At 37.5% G+C, this 22,285-nt stretch overlaps 2 protein-coding genes across 7 annotated transcripts in view; one reads left to right on the top strand and one right to left on the bottom strand.

Moving 5' to 3' along the window:
• Window positions 1-18,388, top strand: part of LOC127419517 (low-density lipoprotein receptor-related protein 1-like) — a 193,324-nt gene extending 174,936 nt beyond the window's left edge. Inside the window, exons 69-89 of the mRNA XM_051660970.1 lie at window positions 2,898-3,004; window positions 3,137-3,269; window positions 3,427-3,549; window positions 3,648-3,770; window positions 3,857-3,988; window positions 5,559-5,696; window positions 5,796-5,915; window positions 6,351-6,631; window positions 6,911-7,089; window positions 8,573-8,679; window positions 8,800-8,919; window positions 9,237-9,413; window positions 9,535-9,675; window positions 10,102-10,263; window positions 10,525-10,686; window positions 10,849-11,020; window positions 11,180-11,281; window positions 12,962-13,032; window positions 13,117-13,210; window positions 16,094-16,238; window positions 16,536-18,388. Of these exons, the coding sequence (XP_051516930.1) occupies window positions 2,898-3,004; window positions 3,137-3,269; window positions 3,427-3,549; window positions 3,648-3,770; window positions 3,857-3,988; window positions 5,559-5,696; window positions 5,796-5,915; window positions 6,351-6,631; window positions 6,911-7,089; window positions 8,573-8,679; window positions 8,800-8,919; window positions 9,237-9,413; window positions 9,535-9,675; window positions 10,102-10,263; window positions 10,525-10,686; window positions 10,849-11,020; window positions 11,180-11,281; window positions 12,962-13,032; window positions 13,117-13,210; window positions 16,094-16,238; window positions 16,536-16,673 (2,927 nt within the window). The 3' untranslated portion in view covers window positions 16,674-18,388. The remainder of the gene's footprint in view (window positions 1-2,897; window positions 3,005-3,136; window positions 3,270-3,426; window positions 3,550-3,647; window positions 3,771-3,856; window positions 3,989-5,558; window positions 5,697-5,795; window positions 5,916-6,350; window positions 6,632-6,910; window positions 7,090-8,572; window positions 8,680-8,799; window positions 8,920-9,236; window positions 9,414-9,534; window positions 9,676-10,101; window positions 10,264-10,524; window positions 10,687-10,848; window positions 11,021-11,179; window positions 11,282-12,961; window positions 13,033-13,116; window positions 13,211-16,093; window positions 16,239-16,535) is intronic.
• LOC127419518 (formin-like protein 3) overlaps window positions 1-22,285 on the bottom strand; it is a 489,255-nt gene that overhangs the window by 397,594 nt on the left and 69,376 nt on the right. For 5 of the 6 annotated variants that reach the window (XM_051660971.1, XM_051660973.1, XM_051660974.1 and 2 more), the window contains one exon: window positions 18,202-21,393. Coding sequence is in view for 3 of the 6 variants with exons in the window: in XM_051660975.1 (XP_051516935.1) it covers window positions 21,335-21,393 (59 nt within the window). In the remaining 3 variants the exon portion in view is untranslated. Of the gene's footprint in view, window positions 1-18,201; window positions 21,394-22,285 lie in introns of those variants that run through there. The other variant, XR_007893684.1, reaches the window with a different exon arrangement.

Genomic DNA, 22,285 nt, shown 5'->3' with positions numbered 1-22,285 from the left:
TGCCGAACACTCTCGGTGCCAATGAAAGTCCGAAAGGCACCGGCAAAAATTCGGAAGCTACTCCCTGATAGGCAAATCTTAGGAATTTTCTTTGTGACAGGTAGATGCCTACATGAAAGTAAGCATCTTTCAAATCGACTGATGTAAACCAGTCTCTGGGATGAATAAACTGAGAGAGCGTTTTGAGCTTGAGCATTATGAACTTGTACCTTCTGAGGTGTTTACATTTACATTTATGCATTTGGCAGATGCTTTTATCCAAAGTGATTTACAGTAAACTTATTACAGGGACAATCCACCCCGGAGCAACCTGAGTTAAGTGCCTTGCTCAAGGACACAATGGTGGTGGCTGTGGGGATCGAACCAGCAATCTGATTACCAGTTATGTGCTTTAGCCCACTTTGCCACCACCACTCATGTTTGTTGAGGTTCTGCAAATCCAGAATGGGAAAATACGGAACTGGGGATTGCAGCTCTGAGTTTGTTGTTTTTTTTTTTTGTTTTTTTTTTTTTGTACATACTGTGCTGTGCCTTCGGCCCACTGCCTGGATTCACAGAGGAGATTTTTATTTTCGTCACATATGTTTTTGTGCAAAATGTCCTCCTCTCTCTTTTCTGACCCTGTGGGTGGAGAGGGGAGATGCAAACTGAGAGGCACTGGGGGAACTGGTGCCAACACTCTCATTAAATCGTTTGTGCATGAAACGTGTAACACAATACTTACGGTTTGATTCTCCTTCCGAGTCCTCAGCTGGAGGGGGAGAAAACAAACTCACTTCTTGATGGAGGGGTGAAACAGAGACACAGTGAAACAGAGTTTACCGGCTCCATATCCTGAAACGGCACTGGCTTGGTCAACCATCTTTTCTTGTTCCCCTGAGGGTTAGACGGGCAATGTTTGGCCAGGCGAAAGAAGCCTTGCTTCTTGGCTGAGGCTGTTTTGGCTGTGCCCCTCCCTGCACTGACTGCTGGGGAGGCCTGGTCTGGGTTCTAAACCCAGATTGTCCACATCTAAAATGGGTTGTGAACCCGGAACATGACGGCTGCTGGGGGCAAGCAGTGGATTTTCGGGGAAGGCAGGTCTCGAACGCCTCGCTATCCTTTTTCTTTAAAATGCACTGCTGCCGTATTGTGGACACTGTAGCCCTGAAGAGGGCTTTCGGATCCACCAGGGAATCGTGGAAATCTGTTTTCTCCCTCTCAGACAAGCCAGACAGACCAAGCCAAATAGCCCGTTCACCCACAATGGCGTGACCTATGCTGCGGCCACATTTCTGGACAGCCCCTCTTGACGTACGTAGGTTTATATCCTCAATAATGCAGATCTCTTCCCATAATGCCGCATCCGGCACCCCACGTAAATTTTTCGGTCCTTCTCCTCCTCCTTCGGTCTGATATGCTGTGAGGAGCGAGGTGGCATTTGATGCCGCGATCCGCACCCTCCTTTCCAAAACTGTCCGAATGAAATGGGAACAATGCGGGCAACACTGGATTAGTAGTGCAGCCTTTGCATGCCTGACCCCCAGACAGGTGATACATATCGGGTGGAATCCTTAGGCGAGATCATAGATCCACAAGCACATGGACGGGAGCTCACAGTTGCCATAACAGAACCCGAACTCAAGAGCACTGAAGCAGTTCACTACAACATGCCACTTGATTCTGTGTTAATCCCCTTAATGTGACAAGACTTGTCAATCTGCCAAACCACCACAACGTGCCGGATAGTAGATATAACAGCACAAAACTCTGCTGAACAAATGCAAACCCGCCTCGATGCACTGGTTCATGCCAGCCAGAGAAAATCAATATAAATACAGCAGAAAATATATTCACTTTGACAGTGCCAAGAACATCCACATTCTGTGATGTACCTGAACAGTTCGCCTGATGAACTGTTAAGCAACCACTTCTTGTGAGTCCTGCTGAGGATAGTTTTCTATGATCTTCACAGGGAAGAGAACGAGAATGAAGTAGGCACCTATGGCAGTGGTTTATATTAGGGGGTGGGACTCCCTCATCACTGTTGTGATTGGTCTGTCAACTGACAGACAGAGTGTTATTGGTGCTTCCAGTACTGGCCACAGCCGAAGCGTTACCGATAGTGAGATACCAAAGAAATGTTAGAAAGGGAACAGCTAATTTAATTTTTAAATGCAATTTAATATATTATTCATATTATAATAATGATCATGCCAGAGTTTGTTACGCGTGCTCAGGGAGTGTTTTACATATGCGGGTCAGTTAACGAGCGTCGGCTGTTCAGATCAGTGTCTGATATGGGCTAAATTTAAAATGTCATGTGAACAACCTTACCTTATCGGTTGAAACTTCAATCTAAAACCGGGATTACAGGCTTTTGTTGTCATGACAACTAAATTAGAACATTGGAAATAATATTGGATAATATTGTAATATTGGATATAACTTACACAGATAAGGTTATAAAAAAATTGTATCACACTAAAATCATGTTAACACATAATGTTTACATATTGTGGCTATACTTATAAAAGTGTATGTATTTTAACGTTTATGGACTGTCCCCATTCACTTCCATTTTCAATTATACTCCACTCTGCTGGAAATTGCTCGTGGTAAGTCCAATTTTTTTAAATACTTTCCAGCAATCATGAACTTAAAAAGTCTTGGAAAGTCTTAAAAAGACTGGAAATCCATTGAAGAACAAAAGTGGGAACCCCCTAAATTAAGAATGGCATATGTGTTTGTGTATTTTCTCACTCTCTAAGCTGACCTATAGCCCCTGTCTTTCAGTTTTACCCTTTATTTCCTCCTATGTTATGAGTCAGTCAACTTCAATATGCTCTGTGGCACATATTTTTTCTTCGAATGAATATTTTGCATCTTTCCTTCCTCCTTGTCTCCCTCTCTCTCAGTGCCGCGTAAGTGCTCAGAGAGTGAGTTTGCCTGCACTAATGGACGTTGTATTGCTGGGAGGTGGAAGTGTGATGGAGATCATGACTGTTCAGATGGATCTGATGAGGTACCTGCTGCACCTCCACTTATAAAGTGATGTTGGTCATTGCCATACAGTATATCTTATAACAACAATAATCAAGACACTGTTTAATTAAAGTTTGCAATGTTCCTCTGTGTGTGTGTTTGTGTGCCTCAGCATGGCTGTGATCTGAAGTGTGTGGAGGGTCAGTTCCAGTGTAAGAATGGGCACTGCATTCCCTTCCCCTGGCGCTGTGATGCTGATGCGGACTGCATCGATGGCAGTGATGAGGAGGGCTGTGACATTTCTGGTGAGTATATATTGTATGTCTTGTGTTATTCAGTTTGTCCTGTGTCCTTTAATAAAATATAATAGATTTAATAGATTTCCTTCACTCTTCTTTTCCGTATGTATCTCGCTCTCTCTCTCTCTCTCTCTCTCTCTCTCTCTCTCTCTTTCTCTCTCAGTGGTGCGGCACTGCCCCCATGATGAGTTCCAGTGTAATAACACTCTGTGTAAGCCTTTGTCCTGGAAGTGTGATGGGGAGGATGACTGTGGCGATAACTCAGATGAGAACCCTGATGAGTGCCGTAAGAGCAATTTTTTTTATCGTGTCAAATGTGGATTCTTGAGGGAGAGAAACAGCATTAACGCCACCACGTCTCTTCCTATCTCTGATATCTCTCAGGAAACTTCCAGTGCCCACCCACAAGAACTTTCCGTTGTCTGAATAATCGTGTGTGTCTCTGGAGTGGAAAGCGCTGTGATGGTGTGGACAACTGCGGGGACAATTCAGATGAGACCAACTGTGGTGAGTTTTGTGTTCTAAGCAGCTTAAGTGAATTTGTACTTTTTTAAATGGTTATTTTCATGACCTGTGATATCATGTTTGTACAGAAGACCACACGACCACATGCCATAAAGACCAGTTCCAGTGCAGCAATGGCAAATGTATCAATGCCAACCTGCGCTGCAATTTCTTCAACGACTGTGAGGATTACGGCTCAGACGAGATCGGCTGCAAGACAGGTCAGTTAGACAATGATGTTTTGAGCTGTTAGGAAGGAGTCTGTTTTTTTTATAGATATATTCAGAGTCTGTTGTGATTCCAGTGCCAGTCTGTCTTGTTTTATAGGCTAAAAGCAGGTAGACCTTGATTATGTGATCAAAAGAAATTGTTAAAAAAAATCAGGATTTTTCATAACATGGTTTGTGACTAAAGAAAAACATCATAAAGTTGGTGACTGCATTTTTTTAATGTAAAGGTAGATTCCAGTCTTCTGTTTTTTTTATTTTACCTACTGTTATGAGGTACAGCATGCAGATTGGTAATGAGGAATAATATAAAGTTAGCCCATCATGGTAAAATTTTATTAAAGGGTCCACAATAATGCACTAGTAAATCATGATTTAGAGAGTGATTAATAATTAACTGAATGTAGGGTAAGGCTATCTTAGCCATAATTTACAAATGACTAAACATCTTATTTCTGTGTAGAAAGTAATGTTATTAATACTCTATTTTAGAGATCCATCATAAAACAAGTTTACTAAACAAGATTAAGCCAGTAATTTAGGCTAATTAGTATTGGCTTTACAAAGCTGTTACTAATAAATTACTAAAATCTTCTATTAAAGACATTCTGAAGTGAAACTTTTACCTATTCAATTTATTGGTTTGTTGTGCATTTATTAGCTGGTGTTCAAGTTTAATTAATTACATTAAGACAGTAATTATGACTAATTAGAATTGGTTGTACTTATAAATTGCAAATATTTTGTATTAAAGACAACCTGACCCCCTGCTCTAAAGTGAAATGTTTACTTACTCTAGTTATTGGATTGTGTTGCACTAATTAGGTGGTATTTTAAGTTTATTGAACTATATTTAGATAATAATTATTAAGTTTGGTTATACTAATGAACTAGTAAATTAGAAGTTGTTTAACTACTAATTAAACTGTTAATAAATTAATTTGAATTAAATTAATTTTAAAATAAAGACATTTTGATTAATTTGTTTGGCATTTATTAGATGTTTACAGTATTTGCAGTAAGCTAAAAAATAAATAAAGATTAATGTAATTGAAAGGTGTACTAAAGATTGTAGTAATTTTTTAGTAACAGATTTGAAAGGCCAGTAATAATTAGCTTTAATTACTACAGTAGCATAATATTGTTTAGTAAACCTGAAATGTTATCTCTGAAATAGAGCATTAACTACAGTACTTCAAAAAATCTGTCATTTGTAATTTATGGCTAAGATAGCCTTACTCTACACTGTACAGATATCAACTGACTGTACATTATATCGCTTATTTCATGGCTTTTTTCCAAATTCTAAAATAGGGCCAAGTAATTCAACATAAAATTTAATTTGAGAAGGAAGAGAAGTGCAGTGCTACATGATGAAACTGTCAGGGAAAACAGTCAAATATATGGTTTTGTGGTCATTTTAGAAAAATATTTGACCACAGAATGCCCTAATTGACCAAGCACAATGAAGTGTTCCAGAGAGCGGTGTAATAAATAGGAATATTTAAATCTATGTGACATATTTGGAATAGTCATCTAACCTAAACTTCGTCTGTGTGTGTAGACACCATGCTGAATGACTGTAGGAGTAACAAATCTCTGTGTGGAGATGGCAGTGAGGCTCACTGTGTGACCAACGGAACAGACACCTTCTGCTCCTGCAAACCAGGATTCCAGAAAGTTGGACGCAACATCTGTGAAGGTATTGCACTGCGATCTTGAAAGGAGCTAAAGTTATGTCAGAGATAGTTATTGACGGGTGTATATGAAGATTTCATAAATTGCCATACTCTCTTTTCAGATAAGAATGAGTGCATGCAGTTTGGCATCTGTTCTCACATCTGTAACAACACCAAGGGCTCCTACAAGTGCAGTTGCTACAAATACTTCACCAGGATTAACGGCACATGCAAGGCTGACAGTGCGTGCTGTTTTAATTTTGAAAATCACCACCTCTCTCAACCTCAACTAGTCCAAGATCAGACATGACAGTTCCCATGGTCATGGAAAACCTGGAAATATCAGGGAATTTGTAAATTGTGATATCAAGGCCTGAAAAGGCAGAATATATATATATATATATATATATATATATATACATTTTAGTTATGCTTAGCTCTGAAATATTTCATTGGCTAGATATTGATCTTTCTCAGTGGTAATCACAATTATTTTTTATAAAAATCTTCATCCAGTAATCATGAGCAACTTGAAAAGTCAAGGAAAAATCATTAGTCAAAAGTGAACCCTGAGCCTTGCCTTCTATCTAAAGTCATATACCCTCTTCATCTATTTCATTTTATGGAAATAGAAATGTTTTGCTACTAAAAGCATTTATTTTTGTGGTTGTCTGCAGGTCTGAACATTAATAAGCAGGTGCTCTACATCGCGGATGATAATGAGATCCGCAGTTTGAATCCTGGGATGCGCAACTGGGTTTACGAGCAGACATTCCAGGGTGACGCCAACGTACGCATCGATGCCATGGACTTGCATGTGAAGACCAATCGCATTTTCTGGACCAACTGGCATACCTCTGGTATTTCCTCCTTCCAGCTGACCTCTACATCATCAGGTCCATCATCTAACTCTCACCGCAACAAAAGGCAAAGCGAAGGCAGTGTCACCAACCTAGATGTGAGTCAATAACTTCATTCTAAATATTCAATATTGAACTTCATACATAAAAGTAAAATGTGCTTTTCTTTTTTTTTCAATGTTACAATAGATTCTCCCAGCCAAACTTAATTTGCGGAGACAGATAAAAGTAACCTTTTTGTTTGTGGATTCCTCTGCAGCGCTATCAGAACATTGCTCTTTTCTGTTTTCATTCTGTTCCGTGATGCTAAATTACATGCCTCACCTTTTAGAACATCTTGTGATATTTTTCAAAAATTTTCCCTGGCACCACTTTAGATTCCAGGTTTGAAGATGCCACGTGGAATCGCAGTGGACTGGGTGGCTGGTAATCTGTACTGGACCGATTCGGGTCGTGATGTGATTGAGGTTGCTCAGATATCAGGCCAGCACAGGAAGACTATTATCTCTGGCATGATTGATGAACCTTACGCTATAGTAGTGGATCCCCAGAGAGGGTAAGAGACATGTATTGTGTAATTTGTTCTTAAATATGTATGTGTGTATTGTGATTGAAACAGATTCTAGTTTACTATGACGTTACGTAAGTATTTTACATTAGTTTCATTGGTAACACTTTTAAAAAACATTAAAGTAATAGTTACCATGAACGAAAAATGAACATTACTTTTACACCACTTATCAAAGTTAAACGTTAATTTCTAAGTTTTTCTAAAGGTACTAAAACATGTTTACATTTGTAGATTTGAGTTAAAAGGAATATTCTAAATATAAAGGAATACTAGTTAATCTCAATCAACAGCATTTGTGGCATAATGTTGATTACCACAAAAATCAATTACATCTTTCCTTTAAAAAAAAAAAAAAAAAAAAAGCCTGGTAATTTAGTATTCCGCCACAAAAAACAATGATTTAAAGGGATAGTTCACCCAAAAAGGGAAATTCTCTCATAATTTACTCAACCTCATGCCATCTCAGATGTGTATGACTTTCTTTCTTCTGCAGAACACAAATGAAGATTTTTAGAACAATATTTCAGCTCTGTAGGTCCATACAGTGCAAGTGAATGGGTGCCAAAATTTTTGACACTCCAAAAATCGCATAAAGTCAGCATAAAAGTAATCCATATGACTCCAGTGGTTAAATCCATGTCTTCAGAAGTGATATGACAGGTGTGGGTGAGAAACAGATAAATATTTAAGTCAATTTTTGTTTGTAGTTCTTCTTAATCATATCGCTTCTGAAGACATTGATTTAACCACTGGAGTCATATGGATTACTTTTATGCTGACAAATTTTGGCACCTTCTCAATTTTATTGTGTGGACCAAAAGAGCTGAGAAATTCTTCTAAAAAATCTATTTGTGTTCTGCTGAAGAAAGTAAGTCACACATCTGGGATGGCATAAGGGTGAGTAAATGATGAGAGAATTTTCATTTTTGGGTGAACTATTCCTTTAAACAACTTTACAACTTCAATGTTACATCTCAAACAATACATGAGTTTTAACAGAATTAATGTTATACAGTATCAAGTGCTTTTATAAAATTATAAGCTTTACATTTCTGCCTTTTAACCCACCTAAAATTGGCCCCCATTCACTTCCATTGCCTCACTGTAACCTACATTTTCGTCGAAAAGTGAGTCAAAATTATACTGTATTTTGTGGTAATCAATATTATGCCACAAATGCTGTCGATTGAGCTTAACTTGTATTTAACCCAGTATATTCCTTTAATGCATTATTAACTAACAATGAACACTGGTATATTTATAAACTTTTATTAACTAAGATTTATAAATAATTGTATTTAAATTTGTTGTTTGTTGTTAATTCATGATACCTAATGAATTAACCTGGTTTTCAACTCTTAAGGTACATTAGCTTCAAATAGAACTTATGTAATGTTTAGAGCTGCAGTTTAGAGCTTTACTGTGTATTTTTCTTATTTTTGTAAATGATAACTGTTTTATAACTCAGAACCATGTACTGGACCGACTGGGGCAATCACCCAAAGATTGAGACTGCAGCCATGGATGGGACTCTTAGACAAACCCTGGTCCATGAGAACATCCAGTGGCCTACAGGTCTGACTCCATACAGTACTGCATTTAACCATCTGAGAACATTCAACTGCATAGAAGACTTTATGGTGAAATCTTTTGTCTGTGTTCATGTGTTGGTGAATGTTTTTTTCTGTGTGGCAGGTCTTGCTGTGGACTACTTTAATGAGCGTCTTTACTGGGCAGATGTCAAGCTCTCTGTGATCGGCAGTGTGCGTCTGGATGGCTCTGACCCTGTTGTGGCTGTATCCAACACCAAAAACAGTTCAGTAAAATGAATGTGCTTTTATGCTCTGGTATGAAAGCAGGGGTTCCACAGTCATGGAAAACCTGGAAATATCAGGGAATCTTAAAGTTGTGATTTTAAGGCCTGGAAAAGGCATGAAAATCATAGAAATTTCTATTGTATTCTAATATGTACTAGTTTTGCTTTGCTCTAAAATATTTCATTGGCTGGATATTGTTCTTTGTTTATAAGCAGTTTTTATCAACTTTTGTAAGCTTTTTATAAAAGCATATAGTATTATTGCATATAATAGCATGATGTTTTGGGAATAAATTGCCTTCTCTTTTTCTCACAGATCTCCTCCACCCCTTCAGCATTGATATCTTTGAGGATTACATTTATGGGGTCACTTACACCAACAACGTTGTCTTCCGGGTCAACAAGTTTGGCAAAGGTCACGCTGAGAATCTGACAACGGGCATCAACCACGCTACAGACATAGTGCTCTATCATCGCTACAAACAGCCAGAGAGTGAGTGTCTGCGTGAAAGCCAATATGCATGTGGTGTTATTCGGATGTGAATGTAATCTTGCAGTTTATATTCCAATCTGACTGTGAGTTGAGTGTGTAAATTGTGTGGGTTTGTTTACAGTGAATAACCCATGTGACAGGAAGAAGTGTGAATGGTTGTGTCTGCTCAGTCCCAGTGGCCCAGTGTGCATCTGTCCTAATGATCATATCCCTGACAACGGCACCTGTGTAGAGGTGCCCCCGGCAACGCAATCCCCCATCAGTAAGATCCTCCACACATTGCTGCTTTTACACCTATATCCCAATTCATACTACAATTAGAGCAATGTTCTCAATACCACAGTACATTAAACTAAAGTACAGGGTTGTCAAGATAAAAAAAAAAGAAATATTAAAACATGCTTGTGAAATATCAGAACACCCATTTTAAGAATTCATGCTCACAAAAAAAAATAATAATAATTCTCGAAATTTCAAAGTATGCTTACAATTTATTAAATGTAATCAAATCTTACTCAAAATCTGAGTTTGGCTGTTTATCTCTGGTATTGTTCATGTTTTTGTATTTGTAATGCATTATTTTTTATGTAGTGCCCGTGCTTGCCGGGCATTTCTCAACATTAAAATGATTAAATTCTATAAACTTAACCTAAGATTTCGTCCTCACAATGTCGTGTTTTTCTTTTAGCTACTACCTGTAACATTCCCTGTCTGAATGGTGGTAGCTGCTTCCTCAATGCATGGAAGCCCAAGTGTCACTGCCCCACCAGTTACAGTGGAGAGCGCTGTGAAATCAACCAGTGCAGAGACTACTGTCAGAACGGAGGAACCTGCTCGCCATCACGCACAGGTATACGCACATGAAATTTACACAAATATAATAACCCTATTTTTCCGTCAGTAAAGTTATATTAGAAAAGTTTAGATTTTCTTGTAAAGAAAACTTTTCCTTTCTAATTTCAACATACTACTTTTGTCATTTCTAATCTTTCTCATACATCTTTATTTATCCATGTGCAGTTTTTATTTTATGCTAATTTATTTTCCTGGAATGTATAACTTGTACACATAAATTAGAGCAGGGATATCTGTCTTTTTCCTTTTTTTTCAGGTGCTCCTACCTGTCGTTGTCAGACGGGCTTCACTGGGCCCAGATGTAACTTGCACACCTGTCAGAACTACTGCCAGAATGGGGGCAACTGCTCCGTCAACCAGGGCAACCAGCCATCTTGCCGCTGTCCAGATGGCTTTCTCGGTGACCAGTGCCAGTATCGTGAGTGTGATTCATCACATAAAAACATATATTTAATTCCTCTCTAAAATATTTATTACCTTGTTGTATTTTTTAATCAGTTGTTTCATTACTAAGGCTTAAAGTGTGTTTTATTTGCTCAGATGTGTAACTGCTAAATGGTGTCTTTCTCTGTGTTGGCAGGTGAATGTGATGACTTCTGTAAGAATAAAGGTATCTGTATGCAGATGACGAACGGCACTAAACATTGCCGCTGTCCTGACTCGTTCTTCGGCCCACAGTGTGAGCTGAATAAGTGTGCATACTGCGGTGAGGGCAAATGTGAACTGCTTAATTCTGGAGGGATTGCATGCAGGTACGTACCAGTACATTAAACTGCTTGGAACTGATTGGGCATTCATAGACATCTGTACCCCAGCACTAAGCCTTTTGCATAGGAGTTTGAAAATGGACTTGAATAAGTTGTGTGCTGTTTGTGAGATGATATTGTATGATTTATGTTTTTTGTGTGTAGATGTGCTGATAAAATGCTGTGGCCCACCTGCTACACCTGTGATGACTTCTGTATCGAGGGCCAGTGCTCTGTAGATGGGCAAACTAAGCTGCCATATTGCAGGTAAAACGGCCAAAGATGCCACATATCCTCTCTTTAACAAAGCTGTACACAGGAAATTAATTTTGCTCTCATCTGTTAAGTGTCAAGATTGGGTATCTATTGCATGACGTTTTCAGCTACATTTACAACAAGCTTCAGTTGATAAAGCTGAACTTGTATTACATCAAAAGCATTTTTTAAATAATTTAAAGTCTTGCTTATGGAAGATACACAGCAATAGATAATATCGTTAGCATAAAATGTAAAAATTTCAGAATCTTTTTCCCCAAAGGATTTATGTATGTAGACAATTAAAATGGACCCAGAAGTGAACCTTGCGGTACCCCCTTATACACTATCAATGCATCAGATAAAAGACAGTGTACCTGCATGGCCTGGTGCTTACCTTCTAATAGCTGAAATACCAGCCTACAGCTTGATTCAAAAAAAAAAATCTACATCAAGGTGCTGTATTAGTGTATCATGGTCCATTTTAGGCCTGCCATGATTATAAAATAATCGCTTGATTACAGTTATTTGATTTTGCTGTGATTATTGTGCACTTTAAATTCCAATCACATTTTACTATCCAAATAAGGTAATTTTAAGTGAATATAGAAATGCCATGAACAGCACATTTTTGATAGTAAATGCAAGTTTCACTTTAATTTAACACTCACGTAATGGCAAATGTTCTTGGTCGTTTTGGGTTCGTGCACACAGTGTTAATGACACGCAGTGAAAAAGAGGAGGAGCCGCCCACTTACTCTATTTATGTAGAAATGACAGAACAAAATTTATTTTAATACACACAGAATCTCAGGGGTCTTCCTTCATGCGAAATAAGGGCTTGTGGGTTTAATTAGAAAGTCTTAAAATAGCGTGTGAAAGTTGAGACAAAAATATTTGACTATTACATACTTCAGTATAATACATTAGGTAACGGTTTACAATAAGGTTCTGTTCATTAAAATCAGTTAATACATTAAGTATCTTGAAAAAACAGTTAACAATTTTCATTCATGTTATGTAATAGTGCATTAACTAATGTTAACAAATACAACTTTTGATTTTAAAAATGTGTTAGTATGTTGAAATTAATATTAATACATGCTTTATAAGTATTGTTCATTGTTAGTTCATGTTAACTAATGATAACAAATGGAAACTTACTGTAAAGTGTTACCATGTAGTATATATTATGTAATATTTATTCAGGTTGGCTGGGTTCCAAAAATAGTGTACATGTAAAATGGACAAAGGTTAAAGTTGCAAAATTTTAAAGTTTCTAGACTAAGTTTCTCGATTTTTAGATTTAACATTTTTTTCATGTCATTCTACACCTGTGCGATATGTTTCAAGTTTTTAAAGCCTTAAAGAAAATCACATATCCCTATTTTATTATGATTCCAAGTTCAAATGAAGAAATGACTTCTTAAGGTATATGAAACAATTTATAGGACAATTAATCGTCATAATCGTGAAAGCCTTAATACAGACAATTGTCATAATCACGATTATTTGTTTATAAGTATTTTTCAGCCAAATATTAGTCGTGACAGCCCGGGTCCACTATCCACTATTTTAAATGCTCTAGACAATTCATCAATAATAGAGAGATAATGTATTGCTTTTGAACCAAGATTGAACTAAACATCTCTAGAGATTGCCAGTGATTCGAAGTATGTGTGTGTTATCTAGGTGTCACACAGGCTGGGAAGGTTTTCGCTGTGAGCTCCGTGTCACTCCTGTTCAAACCTCAGTCTCTGGAAGTAAGTGCCAGCACTTTCATCTCTCTTTCTCAGTGTCAAAGAAGGAATCAGGGCAGTGATAATCTGTCTCCTCTTTGTGTGTAGATACTGCATCAGTGGTCATCCCAGTGCTGTTGTTGCTCTTGCTAGCACTTTTAGTGGTTGGCGCCATCGTGTGGTACAAGAAAAGAATGCGTGGGTAAGTAAAATTACCATCTAAATGTGCGAAGAGGAGCTAGGAGACTCTCAATGTCTGTTTCACATTCTCAATCTAGCCAGACTTAATTTGTGTATTGATCAGACTTTTTTCCCTATCATTTCCCTCCATTTCTGGTCTTCAACAAAGCAGGGACATGTTATATATTATGTACAATTTGAATGCATTCTGAGTTGCATTTTAAGCCTGGCCTACTATAACATGAGTGTAGTACCATGTTAATGTATTTACATACGTAAGATGCTTACATCGCAAAGCCTTTAAAATAAGTAATATACATCTACTCTATATTTTAATTTTCCTTAATACATTTTAATGTGGGAGGGCAAATGGAAAACGTAGCTGAACTTTAGCTTTGGTTGGAGTTAATGTAATATTGTATATTTTGTTTAACTCATTTTCTTTTTATTGTTTGTATTGTATTGCTGCAGACCCCAAAGGTTGCCAACCCCTTGTTGAAAGCTCATTTCAGAGCACTAACTCCATGCTTCCAAATTTAATTTAGGGCTATACTCAGTTTCCAACTCTCTCTCTGTCTCTCTTTCTCTTGGTGGTAAAACTGCATTTCTCTGTCTCTCAGGTCTGTGAGGCGGGGCAAGCCCAGCTCCAGATGTTCGCGGTAACTCTGACTCTATTACAGCAGGGTCTCTTCCTTTCCCATTCCCACCTCTCTCCCTCTCTCTCTCTCTCTGCTTCTCTTGCCTGATCCTGTGCTGTTACTGTGGTATTCCTGTGGGTTTTAGCCATTTCAACACAGGGATCTATTGACCAACAGCTTAAATGGATCAACTGGTTGGTGCAAGATGCAGCATTGGGCTGTGTCCTGTCCCTCACTCCACCCCCTCGTGCCATCATGTAGACGTGTGTTTGTTTATATCCGTTTGTTCTTGAGACCAGTGCCGCTGTGCTTCAAGTGTTTGGCTCATCATTGACCGTAATGGACCATGTCTTTCTTTGAGACCCTGCAGAGTCGCTCACTCTGGCTGGCAGTCTCCACCTGAAAGCACATGAATGGTTCCTCAAAGTGTCATGGCTCCTGTATGTGTATATATACTGCAGGAGAGGCCCTGGTAGATGTTAGCTATGTCTCTGGCTCTGTTTACACCTGGTATTAACCTCATGCGACCCCGCGTCCACATGTGTGGACGTTGTATTTTGGCTTTGCTATACGCAACGCATAATTTAAATGAATTTTAAAACCGGCTGAATACTGTCCACAAGGCTCTACACTATCATTTAAGGGTTAAACTTCTGGCGCACCGTGTCACGTGACAACAGCATGACGTTTATATACAGGAAGCGTTATTACTGGAGCAGCATGAACAAAAGTGCCTCTGGTAAGAAACCTCTAAGTTTTTTGATTGAAACCTGTTTGGTTGTAAAGAGTAGCGTCTCTAGTTTCGTTTGATATGGCACTTTAAAAAAATCCATTCATTTTTCGTGCGTCAGCTCACTGATAAATATGAAGTCCACATACGTTGAAATTAGGACCGGGCTCCCTCAAAAGTTGAAAAAGCAGGTTAGTTATTTTGAATATTTTTCAACATTAACACATCTGTTGGTCATTTCGCTTCATTTTAATATAAATTTTGTTATTGTTTTATTTTGATATCATTGTGCAATATGGTTCTATTCATTAACCCTAGTAAATGCATTCTCATATATTTACTATGCATTGTCACATTTAGAATAAATGTATTCATGCAAAGGCTGAAAAATTTTGCTTTCAGAGGCTTTATATGGAGTTAGGATGGAATAAGGTGCATTTCTAACTGTTCTTAGACCATTGCAGACAGACTGCACACTGGAGGTTCAGTAATTCCCTAAATAGGGAGCAAGGGAGCATCCTGTAGCTTTCTATGCAGCTAAGTGCATTCACTCCTAAAATCCGACCAAAAGTTCAGTTTCGGGCTGCAGATGATTTTTGGACCACTCAACATGTTCGGCAGACATGGGACAATGATAATCAGTACATAGATTCAGAATTTTATAATGCAGCATTTTATTTTAACATGGTTGGCCGTGATTGGATGATGCTGGCCATTACTTTTAATCAGAATTATGAATTCAGCCTTATGGAATATCAGCTGTAATGTCTATAACATCTCAAAAACATGAATAACCAACACTCCTGGATACATAATACACTATTTGATGAAAGAAATCTGACTTTCTATAGATTGGTATTTCTTACAATTTCACAACTTTTATTTTTTGAAATTATTTTTTTTCTTCTTGTTTATTAGGTGCTACTAGTTACAAATCAAAAAGGGAAATGGAAAATGCACACAGCAGTCACACGGGGGTCTCAGGAGGTTAAGATTTGTCTCTGGTGTGATCAGATTTCGAGAGAAGGATCACTGATATTGTGACTACAAACATCACTCGAGAACGTGTTACTGCATGCTAATTAAAAATATAAGAATATATATATATATGCTTCTCCAAGTGTTCTGATCAGATGGTTATTTTCTGTTTCTTTAAAGTTTAAAACCTTGTTTAATTGCTTGACTAGTAACTATGTGTTGAGTATGTTGTCAGGAACAATTATTACTGCCAATGCGGTAATGTGGTTACATGCATTTTCAACTGCCCTTGTATTTAAGTGATCAGATCACCCGAGACTACTTTTAATACCAGGTAAAAACAAGGCCAAAGTGTCATGGCTCCTATATGTATATATACAGCAGGACTGACCCTGGTGGAATGTAAGCTGTGTCTATATGTTTGCGAGTTGCTTGATGATAGGCTACTTTGTGTGTGCAAGTGTAATGTAAGTTCTTGTGCTATGGCTCAGCCTACAGAGGTGTGTTGAAAAGAAGCTTGAATAAAGATGTAACGGCTCACTGGTGTTTCTGTCCACAGTGCTAAGGGATTCCAACACCAGAGGATGACCAACGGTGCCATGAATGTTGAGATTGGTAACCCGGCGTACAAGATTTACGAAGGAGAGCCTGATGATGATGCAGGGGAGCTGCTAGACTCCGACTTCACTCTGGATCCAGATAAGGTGACACCCTAAAATTACTTTCAGTGCTAATGTTAACATAAGTCCCAATTCCAAGGATGTTCTGTTAAGTTTTGGTTTAAGGCACTCCACTTCCCATCATACATAAGAACTTTAATTATTGCTTCAGTTTACCACTGGCCATTTGTGACTGGCTCACCTGGCTGAGACATAATTACTAGGTGTATACAAGGTTTTACAGCAGTAAACATGCTGCCAACTTCCCATCTGCCAAAAATGTATAATTGTACAACTCTTGTGACTTCATGACACCTCACCCAATGCGTGTCTCTCCCACAGCCCACAAACTTCACCAACCCAGTGTACGCCACTCTCTACATGGGCGCCCACAATAGCCATAACTCTCTGGCCAGCACAGATGAGAAGAAGGAGCTGCTGTCTGCAGGGGACGAGGACATGGGAGATCCGCTAGGGTAGAGCAGCCTGAAGCCATGGCCGGGCACCCACCCACACGCACGCAGACCTTTATGCCTTTACACATCAGAGGAAAAGCAACAAGAGAGCAAGAACACTGTACAAAATGTAAAAAAAGAAAAAAAACATGAAGGACAACTTTTGTATTTGATTGCAGTATTATATTTTATTTTCCGAGAAATCCTTCTGGTCAACGAAAGAATGCATTTTCTATACATATATTTTTCTTTTCTTTCTTGGCTTAGTTTCTCACCCCTCCTCTCCATGTAGCCACTACCTCTGTGCTCGACCAGATGCCAACAACAAGATGGGGGAAAACTTCTGTTTGTTTTTGGTTTTGGTTTTTAAGTTTATTTTTGTACGAATTGTTTAGAGATCAATGTTTCTTTTGGGAATCGCAAAATTGCTAGGTGTTGCTAATGAAATAATAAGGGAGGGGGGATTGGCAGACTGAATGATACTGATGCTGACTCTGCCTGTGTCCCATTTCATATGGCTGAGAAAGAATACGCCGCAGGAGGTGTGTATGTGCGTGTGTGTGTGTTTCGATTAGCAAGACACGGACGAGTCAGCATCACTTTTATTTCTATACTGTTATCTCAGAGAACAACGCTTACGATGATTGTCTTACTCCTTGCACAGATTGATTTTATATATATTTACATATATAATTAACAAAGTGTCTTGACGAATATACCCAGGAATACAAGCAGACACCCGTACAAATACCAGTATATAGCTGTCTTTGTTTTAGCTTGTTTTTTTGGTTTGTTTTTTTTTTACCGGATGAAAAGATGCAAAACGCGGCACTATGATGTCTTAATGGATTTTACGAACAAGTGAATGAATTGAAACAAAGTGCGGTCAATGTGAGAGAACATTCCAAAACTGTTTCCAGGGTGTGTATCAGTGGCCTTGGTGTGTGTGTAAGCAATCACGTGTCAGCGATCAGTACATCCAAAGGAGCGAGGCGCTTGTCTTCCAGTGGGCCGGTAACAACAAGACAAACCCAGAGCTTGCGTCTGCTCTCTGTCGGTGTGGCTTCAGGAGAACTGTTCCATACCACTTCAGTGGGAGCTGTGTCACGTTTAGTTTGAATAGTTTTGTGTCTTATGGATTTTTATGCTTAATGTAAGTGCATTCCTGTGAGGTTCATGTGGATCCAGTTTTAACTCACTGCCTTGCTGCTATTTTATCCCATTCTCATCTGCCTGACCTGTAGAGAGACTCGGCCAGCCCTGATGCTGCTGAGCCTCCATTTTTTCTAACGGAGGTTACTCTTAGGCTAATGCATGGATCCAACAATGCCAAAAAGACTCTTTGCAGCTCAACAGATACATGTTAACAGTATTCACCCGAGCGTCTGGACTTAACATAAAGTCACTGCTCTGTTTACGATCAAATGTAATTTAGCTTGGCCCATAGTGCTTTTTTTTTTTTTTTTTTTTTACTGTCACAGATGACTAGTTTCACAACATTACAACTATTTCTGTAGTTTTGTTGGTTCATTTTGTTTCTTTTTATATATATATATATATATATATATATATATATATATATATATATATATATATACACAAAATGATTAAACTGCTTTTTATAGTAGAAATGCATGGTGGCTCAGCCCTTCTTTATGTGAGAGAACTGGACCTGGAGATCTTCCATCAATTACAAAACAATGATATATTGAGAAATAAAAATGTGTACAGAAAAATAAACATGGTTTCTGGGTTGGTGCTCTGCTGAAGCTTGGCAAAGGGTACCATTAGTTTATTTTTTGTTTCTAGTTTTTGCTATAGGTCACAGTTGTTTGGAAACTCACATTTAAGGTCTTTTTCTTCAAATCCCCAGTAGTTTTAAGAAGAAGAAAAAAAAAACGTTGTCTTACAGTTCAGGCCAAAATCAAAAAGTATTCTGTTTGTAAATTTAGCTTGTACTGTATTTATATATAAAAAAAAGAAATACATAATAATGTGGCTATTTATATAATCTACAGAAAAGAAACTGACTATTTAAACTGAAATGTGCTAATATCTTTGAATATTGTGGTGAAGACAAAGGTGAGTCTCAAATTTTTTTATTGAAAATTATGACAGGTCCACATTTATTGAATATCCAGGTAACCACTGCATTTTTTGGTCCATATCAACTAAATAACATCCACATTTTGGTACATTCATCTTTATTTGTGCTTTTCCTCCCAAATGGCTTGATTTAGTTGATTCTGTGGGCCAAAAATATGAAACATGTTCTGTGTCTAAGAAGCCATTAGTGAAATAAGAAACAGTTACACAATCGAGACTGTTACCATTAGTATTATTTGTTCACTTCTTTTGAGCTTTAGTTAATCTGCAGTGTCGTACTGTAATGTGCCGCTTACATAAACATCCACTTAAGACAATCATATGCAACTGCTTTGTATTTAATGCTAGTGCAAAGGGAATAACATTATATTGTTTCATTATAGGCTATTTTTTCTACAATTAAATTCCTCTGCTCTTATAAAACATTTTTAAAATATAAAGAACAGATCTTGTTGGTCTAAACATAACAGGGTCTTTCCTACAAATAATGGTTGTCCTTCATTTCATTACTGATTCAGGAAATTGTATTTTGGTGAACTTGCACACCCAAGCGATTATATTCTGCCGTCTTTACAATTTTGGATTGGTCCCATATCCCATTTAACATTCTTTTCAAAATGCAGTAAAATGCATTTATATGCATAATAAATCTGTGTATTTAGTCTGCAGGGTTAGAGAACGGAAAGAACGTTCTAGGAAAAGTTTCATGGTATGGTATGAACTACATTATGTACACTTCGCTCGGGTACATATGCACAGGTTTGGGAAGTAACGGAATACATGTAACAGGATTACGTATTTAAAATACAAAATATAAGTAACTGTATTCCACTACAGTTACAATTTAAATCATTGGTAATTAGAATACAGTTACATTCAAAAAGTATTTTGATTACTGAAGAGATTACTTTGCATTTTATTGTCATTTGTTTCATTTAATATTTAGTCCTTTCAGATGGAAAACATTTAAACATATAAATGATGTGATCCAAAGTGCATTTGAACAGCGGTAAAACACTTTCTTATGATGTGTTACATTCATACGAGCAGACAGAGAAGTAAGTTTGAAGTAAGTTTGGAACAGAAGAAATAGAAATAAACCTTGTGTAAATTGTCAGCTTTACACTAAGCTAAAATGTTATTTCTAGCCATTTTACATGCACATTACCAGGTACGATCATATTTTTTTATCAAGAAAATTCACGTTGGGTCATAATTTCTTTTTTTCTAGTAAGACCTTTGATATTAGGGCAAAAATCATATTCTTGATCATTTTTGTATTGTTTTCCTGTAAAAATATCTAAAAATACTTAAAACAAGATCAATTTGATTTATTTAGTTTTAGAAATAACACTGCATAAGATATTTAGGTTTTTCAGAGAATGTATAAAAATATTTTTAACGTGTATTTTGTCTTACTGTACTGGCAGAGTTTTTATAGTCAAAACAAGTGAAAAAATCTACCAGTGCTGAAGAAGTAATCCAAAGTATTTAGAATACGTTACTGACCTTGAGTAATCTAACAGAATACTGCTGCATGTATTCTGTAATCTGTAGTGGAATACATTTCAAAAGTAACCCTCCCAACCCTGTATATGCATGTCAAATGCTAACAGTTTTAACAAGCCCGGTCCATTTAAAGGTCCAGGTGACAGAGGCACCATTAATACAAGGCACATGGTCAGTAAAATGGCACTTATTCAGGCCATTTTGTTAAAGCTGCGATGCATTTCTTGGATAATTGCATATTATATTTACATTATCAACATTTTTCAACATTAGGATTAACAAAAAGATATAATTTTAGATACATCAATATTAGCTATAAGAAATAATACTGACTCAACAGAAAGGCACTTCTTTGTAACCATAGTACTGGTCTTGGTTAAAATACTGGAGACAGACTAACCAGCTCCAAGTACTGTAGCTGAAATGAATGAAAGATGAAACTGTCATTTTTAATCACCACCCTCATGTTGATTTACATATTGATATACAAACATATGAGTTTGGAACACGTGAAGGTGAGTAAACGATGACGGAATTTCATATTTTGGAGAATTATCCCTTTAACAAGTATTTTGAGTTCATAGTTTATACAGCACTGTACACAGGCTCTGTACAGGAAGTTAACATCAGTCTGACCTCACTGCTCGATCCCACTGTCAGAAAGTCAAGCTTAGATTGCACAATATAAGGAAATCCATATTAATAGGACTGAAATCCTTTAGGAAAGAACAGTCTCACTGCTGCCTGTTTTCTCTTTTCTTTGCTTCTCAAGCCACAACTTTGCACAGGGAACCACATTTCCTGTGCCAACACAAGCTTCTAGTGATGCTCCTCATGCGTTCATGAGGACTGGGTGGTAGCCCTAATGTCTGTGCTTTTATGGCTTTGTTGACAGCCTCCAGTGCAGAATCCAAAAAGGATTTCCAATAAATAACTTCCCCATCCCTTAAAATGAAAGGCTTTGGTTTGGTCCTGCACTTCCCTCAGTCACTGTGAATTGCAGGAAGGTGTCATTTCAGAAGTAAGCAGGGGGAGGGTAGCAGAGAGTGAGTCTGTGAGGGGTCTTTAGGGTCACTTCCACCCATTCCGGATCACCGCGTCAGCTCGCAGGAAGGGTTGGCTTCGGAGATCTATGAGTGTGGAAGGGAGAGAGTTAGATCAGGGACACTCAGGTTAACAGGGGTCATAATCTGTGTTTGAGCTGGATGCAATAATTCTGTCTATTAAAGTTTGCATGAAGTGTCTTCAAAGCACTTCAACAGATCTTAAAGGAACAATTTCATTTTTTACTCACCCTTGTGTAATTCAAAACCCATAAGATTTTCTTTCTTTTGTGGAACAAAAAGAGATATTTTGCACAATGTCCAAGCTGTTCTTTTCCTTACAACGAAAGTAGACAGTGACCAGTGGCTGTCAATCTCCAAACAGGGCAAAAAAGCGCATGAAAGTACCATTACATTTGTAGTTGTTAACCCTAATACCACAAGATCAGTCACAAGAACCAATGATGCTTGACACACTTGATGTCACTGTTCTTGTGTATTGTGAGGTTTGAATGTGTGCAAGTAACATTCAAGCTACAACATGTTCAGTGAATAACAACTTAAATTTTGGTATGTTCCTCTCACAAAGCTATTGTATGGTTTAGGACTGGGTAAAAATATAGATTTAAAAAAAAAAAAAAAACATCACCATCTTCATTTAAACTATTTTGATATCAATTCTTAAATCCCAAGATCAATCTTGTACTTTATGCACAACCCTCAACAAGTTTCACGCCATGTGACCAAATTTCAAGCAATGCGATTAAAAAAATTTATGTGATTAGACACTGGCTGTTAAATGTTCAGATTTTAATTGCCAGTGATTGAGTAGTATATATTGGCAAGTTCAACACCGAGATCCTCATGCATGTTGAGCATATATATATATATATATATATATATATATATGTGTATATATGTATATATATATATATGTGTGTGTATATATATGTATGTATATGTATATGTGTATATGTAT

The sequence above is a fragment of the Myxocyprinus asiaticus genome, chromosome 28 (genome assembly GCF_019703515.2).
Source record: "Myxocyprinus asiaticus isolate MX2 ecotype Aquarium Trade chromosome 28, UBuf_Myxa_2, whole genome shotgun sequence".
Lineage (NCBI taxonomy): Eukaryota > Metazoa > Chordata > Actinopteri > Cypriniformes > Catostomidae > Myxocyprinus > Myxocyprinus asiaticus.
The sequence above is the reverse complement of the archived record's forward strand: the minus strand, read 5'-3'. Positions and strand labels throughout refer to the sequence as shown.